Source organism: Nematolebias whitei, chromosome 17 (genome assembly GCF_014905685.2).
Source record: "Nematolebias whitei isolate Nwh7 chromosome 17, NemWhi1, whole genome shotgun sequence".
NCBI lineage: Eukaryota > Metazoa > Chordata > Actinopteri > Cyprinodontiformes > Rivulidae > Nematolebias > Nematolebias whitei.
This window is the reverse complement of record NC_056514.1, coordinates 33,313,796-33,322,846: the sequence shown is the minus strand read 5'-3', so window position 1 is coordinate 33,322,846 and position 9,051 is coordinate 33,313,796. Positions and strand designations below refer to the sequence as shown.

General features: G+C 39.9%; 1 protein-coding gene across 1 annotated transcript in view; it reads right to left on the bottom strand.

Moving 5' to 3' along the window:
• prkcea (protein kinase C, epsilon a) overlaps positions 1-4,584 on the bottom strand; it is a 74,263-nt gene extending 69,679 nt beyond the window's left edge. Inside the window, exon 1 of the mRNA XM_037691505.1 lies at positions 3,423-4,584. Coding sequence (XP_037547433.1) covers positions 3,423-3,767 — 345 coding nt within the window. The 5' untranslated portion in view covers positions 3,768-4,584. The remainder of the gene's footprint in view (positions 1-3,422) is intronic.
• Between the last annotated feature and the right edge of the window lie 4,467 nt (positions 4,585-9,051).

Sequence of the window (9,051 nt, the reverse complement as noted above, 5' to 3'; positions counted from 1 at the left end):
TTATTTATATTTATTGCATATTTATTAATGCATGCATTCTTACTTTATTCTGCACTATAAGTTATAACCTTCCATACTTTAGAGATAGCAGTTTGATTTTTTTACATAGCAACAATTTATTTTTCCTAGATATCAACAGAAGTGAGGTCTGCAGCAAAGGTGAAAGGAAAGGTGTTAAAGAGATGATGATAACGATAGAAAGGTGTTGAACTGAAGGTACAGAAATAAATGATAATAAAGGTGCTTATAAATGTGATTGAATTCCCAAATAATTGATAAATAAACACCCTAAAGTTGACAATGCCTGAGTATGTCATTGTTCTTTAAAAATTGTTTTTAAAAATGCGCTTTTTTCAATTATCCAGGTAGTGAAATCAAAGAATTTCCACCTTATCTTAATCACCTGTAGTCACTGTAAGGACTAGTGTGTGTGGCAGCTGCAGAGTCAGCATATTCCCTGCAATTATAATAACTACGGTGGCCCTAAGGTGCAAATAAACAACATTCGAAAAAAACGGAATTACATTTAGCCAAAGCGAAAGGGGTTTTTTTTGTTTTTTTTAGTAACAGCATAAAACCGAACAACATACAGTACACACACAACAGAGGTACAGTTGGCAGGCTATCCTTTTTAACTATCCCTGTTGTGTGTTTGTACTGTATATTGTTCTGTTGTTCGGTTTTATGCTGTTAATAAAAATAAAAAATAAAAAAAACTTGTTTGGCTTAATGTAATTCCATTTTTTCTTATGTGATTGTTTTTTCAATGTAGTTTTGTTTTTTCAAATGTTGTGATTTTGTTGTGTTTTTTCAAATGTAATTCCGGGTTGTTGTTTTTTTTTCAAATGTTGTTCATTTACACCTTAGGGCCACCGTAAATAACTCATCAATATCAACACCGAATTTTTATGTTTTTATCTTCGTCTGAATTAGTTTTAACCTGTCGTGCAGAGTTCCTAGCTGCTGTAGTGGCGGATTATAAACGTTCTCAAAGGCCGGAGGCGTTAAAAATACAGTTCGGCAAGCTAGCTGACAATAAAAGGATGCCTGCAAGTTTTTTTTTTGTTGTTGTTGCGCTTCACAGCAGCAGCGGAGGAACGATGCAAAACCAGCGCGAGTTGATCTTCCGCTGCTCGATTCTGACGTTAAACGGTTTGTCCGTCTGCTCCGTTTTACAGCGAGTTAATGTTCGATGAAACTTTCAGACCAGAATCTGAGCCCGTGTTTGATGAATGGTAACACTTGACCGGTGTTGAGTTTTGTCTCCCGCCTGTCGAGATCCGATTCCCCTCCAGCTTGGTTCCATTTTCCTCTTAACTTCTAGTGTTTTAAGCAACGGTATTATGAGTAAAATGCCTCTAGTTGCTGTTTTGTCTGTTGCAACAGGAAACACCCTGAATACTTAGGTGATGAAACCAAACTTCACAACACCTGCGTGTGCTAATGTGCCTGTTTTAGTCACATTTGATTGGGTAGATAATGTTAACAGTAATTTTATTGGTGCTAAATCACATATGCCTACCTGGTATCACTTCCCAATCCCATAAATGCACTTTATTGTGTAATAAAAAGTTCAGTTTATACTTCATAATAGCGAAACATCTTCATCAGCTTATTCACTATGCTTACATGTAAATGAATAACATTTAAATCTGACCAGTTCATAAATAAAATAAGGATTTTGCTCCAGTTTGCTGCAGTTTTACCAATAACATCCTCACAACATATGCTGAGTGTTCAGTCTTTTTTTTATTTTGAAAGGCATAACATAATAAGAGCTTGATTTAGTTTATTTTTCAGAAGGGTGTTGTAGTTTTAAATATATGTTTTGTATTTTAATGTGCACGTATTTGCATTTTAATTTAGTATACAGGCTAAAAAAAATGTCAAAGTTGACTTTTAAAGATCAAATGAACTCAAATAAAATGGTTGTTTAATTTTTAGAAGAAAATTGGTGGGTTAGATGAATGGATCAGCCGCACTAGTGTCGGATTGTTAAGATTAGACGGAAGGAGTTATCTGATCTGTGCACCAGGAAATCAAACTAGTGCACCTCTAAATGCAAAATTTGAACTCTTAGTCAACAAAAAGCATGTACTTTGTGACTTGAGTTACAGTCTGCAGCCGAAGAACATACATTAAAAGACAAGGAAAGTGGTATGTTCCAGACTGCAGAACCATCTTCAGGTTAAAAGCTACTCATTGTCATAAAGACTTGTCCAACCAATAAATCCTAAAGTAAAATGTCAAGTCTGCTTCTTTTTTCCTCATATTAACAGTTAATGCGTCTTAAAACTGAAAATATGTAAGAAAAACTAGCTAATGTTAATGAGTTTACCTAAGGAAGTGAACAAAGTGGCTGAAAAAATGTAAACAACGACAACGTCCATGTAAGAGCTGTTTGGAATTAAGAAGTTCATACGTTTGTACGCTCAAATTCGTTGAGTAGAACATACAGAAAAGTGCTTTGTTTACGTTGAGTGCGTACCTGCATTTCAGAAATGTGCGCCAATATATCTGGACAATTACCGGAGTAAACACTTTAGTCTTTAGATCCTCCTGAACATAGGAGGATCTGCGTAGGAGGTGGTCTCCAGCTACAAGTCCTTGAGCGTGCACCTGAACAACAACACCACCAGCTCATCAGAGACTCTACTTCCTCAGGCGGCTGAGGCGAGCTGGTCTGGGAAGCTCAGTCCTCACCTCCTTCTACAGGTGTGCAGTGGAGAGCATCCTGTGCTCCAGCATCAACGTGTGGCATGGAGACTGCACAGCTGCAGAAAGAAAAGCTTTGCAGAGAGTGGTGAAGGCTGCACAGAAGATGTTGGAGTCAGCCTCCCCACCATCACAGACATCTACACCTCCAGATACAAGAAGAGGGCCACCTGCATCATGAAGGACCCCACTCACCCAGCACATATGCTTTTTGCCCCGCTCCCCTCAGGAAGGAGGTTGTGGAGCATTAACCACTAGACTGAGGAACGGCTTCTACGCTGAGGCTGACTCATAAAACCCTAACCAGACAAATCACTGTAATGCCACTTTATTGTGGCGATGTCACATTATCCGTGCTGCTGATTATCCATGCTGCTGATCTCTTGCCTTTAAGCTGCTGTATTCATACCCATCTGCTCACAATCATGTTCAGGTTGCTGTTTAATACACTATTATATTACGTTATTATTGTTTAGTTTAAATCTTAGATCCTTGTATACCGTTTCTTTTTTTAATACTTTATAATTTTGCTAATTTTAGGTGTAACTGGGACCCTGTGTACACAATTTTGTTCCACCACATGTGATGCAAATGACAATAAAGAACCTGGATATAACCTTTTATACGTTTGGTTTCATAGATTTCAAGCTCAGACCACATAATGCAACATGCTGACTGTGGTCCTGCTGGTCCAAACCAACACATACCCAGTCCTCGTAGTGCCTGGTTCCGTTCTGCAGCAGGTCCTCCAGCTGGATGGTGCAGTTGGCCACAAAGTCATCGTAGCCAATGGGGGCGTCGTGGAAAACCGACAGCTCCAGGCTCCTTCCCTCGCGGACCTCAGTGCAGAACTCCTGGTGCCAAGCCGGACTGTTGGTCTTGGTTCTGGTGGCGGTCTGGCCTAATCGAGTCTGGTCCAAGTTCAAGGCCAGGTAGGGGTCCAGCAGGAAGGAGCCGCTCTTCCCCACGGCGTGACGCAGGGCCCACGGGGTGGGCTTCAGGTCCACAGCCTCACACACTCGCACCTTCAACACGCCGTTGAACACGGGCATGGCTGCTGGGAGGTGTGCGCGTGCGTTAATAATACTGTGCGCGCGTGTTCCTGCTCCCGTACACGGAGTGTTTCCTTCCAGTGAGCGGGGTCACAGCACAAAGCTGCTACATCCCATAACGCCGCTCCAGACTCCGTCTAAAACAGCCATATCAGAACATCGCGTCATCCGCACACACTCACACGCACGCACACGCGCAGCGGGGCACTAACAGTGCGGCTAATGGACCTCCGACAGGCTGAAAGGCGCAGTGGAAACGCAGGCTCACACCCTTCTTCTGGGGCTGTGGATGACTCTCCCACCCCAGGAGCGGTTGTTTGTTTACGGTCGGTTCCGAACTGAGAAAAAAAACTATTTTTTTGACGGAAATGGGCCGAAATATGAGAAGAACCGAGGAGTGGCGGGCTCACGCGCACGTTAAGTCCCCGGGGCTTGAGTGTCTCCGCCGGGTCAGGGTGGGAGAGAGCCCGAGCAGCCGCGCCTAGCCATCCGGGATTGGTGCTCCGCTCCCAGCCCGCCTCGGTTCGGCTCGGCTCCTTTCCGGGCTAATCTCCCCTCGTTTCGACCTCGTGACTCTACACTCCCGGAAAAGCAGAAAAACCTGCCTCTGCGGTCTTTTTCTGGCTCACGAGCACCCCAAACACATCACAGAGCTCCACCGCTGCCGTTTTTTTTTTTTTTTCCCTCCTCCTTTCGGTCCTTGCGCGCGCCCCTCGCTTCCCGTCCCCTCGCGCTCCCAATCCGTCAGTGAGCGCGAGCTGCAGGAAATGCGCAAAACGCGTCACACACACGCGCTGCCGGCCTCTCGCTGATCTGTGTGTGTAGAGAACGGAATTCACCCGCAGGCGGTGTGTGTGCGTTTGTGTGTGTGTGTTTATGTGCGCGCGCGCACTGCCAGACAGCCAATAGAGCCAATCAATCAGTCAGGTTTTAAATGCGTGGTAACAGACAGCCTCAACACGCACGACAAAACAAACCTACCCAATCTGTAAAAGTTGAGACGTTGCGTTCAATGTCTAGTTTCATCAACCCACATTTAATTCACGGTGGAACAAAGTAAACGTGTCAAATGTTAAGTCTGTAAACATAGCAGCTGCTGGAGGACCCTGCTGCTTTCCTCTGATGTAAGGTTCAAGCTGTTCTGCTCCATTGTGTTGTTCTAAAACCTGTTTACTTTTCAGCATTAACGTGGCCTTTCCAGATGTGCAAGCTGCCCATACCGGAGACACGAATGCACCCCCATACCATGTGAGAGGCAAGGTTTTGACCTAAACACTGATAGTTTCCAAAAATAATTTCAAATTTTGATTCGTCTGACCACAGAATAGTTCTCTAATTTACAAGAGTCCATTTTTAAGAAGACGGTGCTTTTCTACATGGTGCTCACTTAAAGCTTCTTCTTTGCAAGATGGCCAATCTAGTGATGCCCAGAAAAGAACCGGACCTGGTTTTAATGCAGTGATTACATGCATTATATTTTGCTTACAGAGATTTAACCAGATTATTTTCTTGTTTTTTTCATGATGATGTGAACTTAATGGAATATGAAGTTTGTCCATTTTGTACATTGAGTAAAGTTCTGAAATTTACCACTATTTATTGTTGTTGTTTTCAGACTGGTGCACCTCAGCCCATTTTTATTTCTGAGGAATCTAGCCTCTCTTTATACCCTATCATCTGTCTGTCTGTTTATATGCCACTTTCTTCCATCAGCTCTTCTTTATGATGTTTTTTTTTAAGCAGATGTATGTTGTTTTTTTTCTTTATCGTGACTTCCTGTAGAGGTTTTGCTCCTTTGTGCTGCTTTATTTGTTTAGTTTTATTTATGTAAAGCAGGAAATGTTTTCCGTGCATCAGGTCTGTACTGCCTCACCAGTTTGGTGCTGAATGTGGCATGAAATATTTAGGCTAACACGTCCTCTGATGGTGATGTTTTGTGGATGTGCTGCTCTAAAACCTCTGTTTCAAAATGAAACAACCAGGTGTTTAGCCTATTTGCATGATGCTCTTTCACATGCCACTGTCATGTTAATCTGAATGATCTTTCGCCAGACTGAGTTTGATATGGATTAAGTCTATTTCCCATCCAAATCTTGCTGGGGGTCACCTTAGTGTCAGACCTATATGCCCACATCTTAACCACAAAATGTTTAGAGGGGTACAAAGGAAATCAATCATTGTTAGACTCATCAACATAGCGATCATGTAATGAAAGTACTCCATTGAAGCTCAAGGCATTAAAAGCTGAATCAGATGAGGGGGTAAACATTAGGGATACACTGATGTACTTTTTTTTTTACTTCCCATCCGATCCCCAAATCTGGATATCGGCCGATACTGATATCTTTCCCATATCATCATGATTATTGATTTTATATGAGGCTGTAATAATCTCCTGTCTACAGGCAAGTGCAGTTTGTACAAATATATGTATGTCCAAAAAGGTAAGTACGTTTTTTTTTATGTTGGATAAGTTTCAAAGTTAGAATTAAATCCTGTTAACACAAAACATGTTTTGTTTTTTTTATTCCTAGCTTAGTGGATATTAAAATGATTAATGTAAGTGATTGTTTAAAGTTATTTTATATTATTTTTAGATAAGGGGCGTATAAGAATTTCTTTCTTCTTTCTGCACTCTTTTCATTCAATGTTTTTTTTTTTCTTTTTAGTGGTTTTATTTTTGTTTCTTTTAAATGAATTTAAAAAAAATGTAATTACTTTAAACATCTGCTAAGTTCATGGCATGGTTTTGAACGAGTTTGACATGACTGTCGACGAGGAAGAGGGCCGACACCGGAGGAGGGAGCGTGCCAAAGAGACCATCTTATAAATGATCTGATTATTAAAATCCTTGTATGATAGTATTTTATTTAACCTTTATTTTACCAGGTAACGTCCCGCTGAGATTAAGAACACATTTGTTGTTACATATAAATAGTCAGTTAGTGAAAATGAATGAATGGGAAATGATGACATGCAATTTCAGGCATGTGAAGCGTGTAGTCAAAGTCAAAAGTTTTTGTCATTCGCACCACATGTGGTACATGTGGTGGAACGACATTGTGTACACAGGGTCCCAGTTACATTTAAAAAAAAAAAGAAGAAATTGTAAAGCAAAACAGTAATAGAGCTAAGACATGACTAAGAAATATGCTAAACTAAGAATACAACTAAGCACTAATAGTACAAAACAATACGTTGAACAGCACGAGCATGAGTCTGTGTGAGCAGATGAGGATGAATGAACACAGCAAAATAAATCAGCAGCATGAGATCAGCAACATATAGCCAGAGGGTGGATACAGTTTAGTCCATTTCAAAAACTAAACGGAGTTTGGAAAAATGTAAAAGATGATAAAGGCCAGCGGCCAACATGACAGTTATAAACAGGAAGCACTACATGTTGGTTTGTACGAAGGTAAATCCTCCATTACTTGTCATAATTACATTAATTAATGGTTAAATTAAAGGTGCTAGTTGTGTTTTGTGTGTTTTATGTGTTGCAACTTCTGGTTGTACAAGTTAAGTCTTTGTTTATGATCAGTTAACGCTGAACTGATTTTGTACAAAGTGTTTAATAGTTTGTGTCATGTAAAACTTATGCTCTTACATACTGAATTTCACTGAGTTCTTACCCTGTGTCACTCTGCGGCATGAAAACATCCACTGCAGTAACTGTTTTAAGTTATTAGTAGATTAGATTTTTTTTTATTTTATTTTATTTGCCTGTCTTCTTTGCCTTAATGTTGGCTGATAAGGCAGAAATGCCTCACTAAACACTGTGAGCGTTACCACCTCCACCATCACAGCTATCTTTGTTTGTTTGTCTGAGTTTAGCTCACCCTGTGTTACATTTGCTCACGGGTGGAGCGATCTTACTGTTCACACAAAATATTTGATAATGTTCTTATAGAAACAATTCCTGACTGTTGTTCATACTGTGTTAATGTTACATGTTTGTCTCTTGACCCTACAACTAGGTAAGATTACAGTAGACCTAGTCCATTACCGGAGTTTTAATTAGGTATTTTACTACTACTAATAAACACAATTGATGATGTTCATATTGCTTTATGCTAGGCCATTAGTAAGAAGTTGTGATTATTATTATCATTTCATGTTGGCTAGTGATTTTTTTCCCATAAAAGTTAACTTAGGATACATTGTTTCTTAGGTTGTGACTAGGATGCTGAGAGATATGGAGCATGCTCTATTCACACAAGGAGAGCTGTTGGTCAGGATACTTCTTGTTATGACATTAACTCTAAAATAGTTGTTTCAATTCAATTTAACCTTTATTTCTACAGGTTGTCTCATTGAACCTTAAGGACTAATTTACAAGAGACCTGTTTAAAACAAAGAACACAAATGACAACAGTAGACAATCATAAAAAGCATGTACAACTCACTCGTTCGTTCAACCTTTATTTTTACACGTTAATCCCACTGAACCTCGTGGACTCGAAATAAGTACAGTCCAAAAATATAAAAACTCAACAAAAAAAAAAAAAGTCAAGACTTAAAAATAAAAAGTAAATGGAACAATTGATATAAAAAAACAGCTACATTATAAAGCGATATAAAATACTAAAAACAGGAACGTCTGCTTTGATTTTTGCAAATGAACTTAGCAGATGTTTAAAGTCCCTATAGGGAGGTCAAGGTCGAGAGCTCATTGAATCAAGTGTTACTTGTGTAGGTAAAACTAGATGTTAAACAACCTGTTAAAATACACCAGAATGCAGGAAATGGCATCTAGTTTATTCAAAATTTTCTGGGGGAGGACCCCCAGACACCCCCACCAGTGTGCCTCCACACGTTACAAATGCTTCTGACACCAATGGCCACCATGTTGCTAAACAAGTATGGTGTTCAAAGTGCACTCAGTTTTACTCAGTCTTGGTGGTTTTCTAATCGGGGGGTGGTGGTCTGGGATGGTATCAAATTCCCCACCTGAACAAGTAGTGGAGAAACCATTTAGTATTACTACAAATCCTTTGGTGTCTTTACTTCCATCGGGGCAAATATACCGGAACACAACAGTTCCACTATAGTTCAGAGTTATCCGTCTGTAGCAAAAAACGGAGGAGTCTGGGTCACATTTTTAAATCAGCTCTTGTTAAATAAAAGAAGCAAATACTCTTAAAGTATGTTTAGTTGACTTTAAAACGTAAATATAATAGCAGCAGTATGGTTTTTACAAATGTTATTTTCCACTGCTGACAGAAATCAGTTGTGACTGCGTATGATAAATAAACTAAATAGAACAATAATAGTCTGAAAA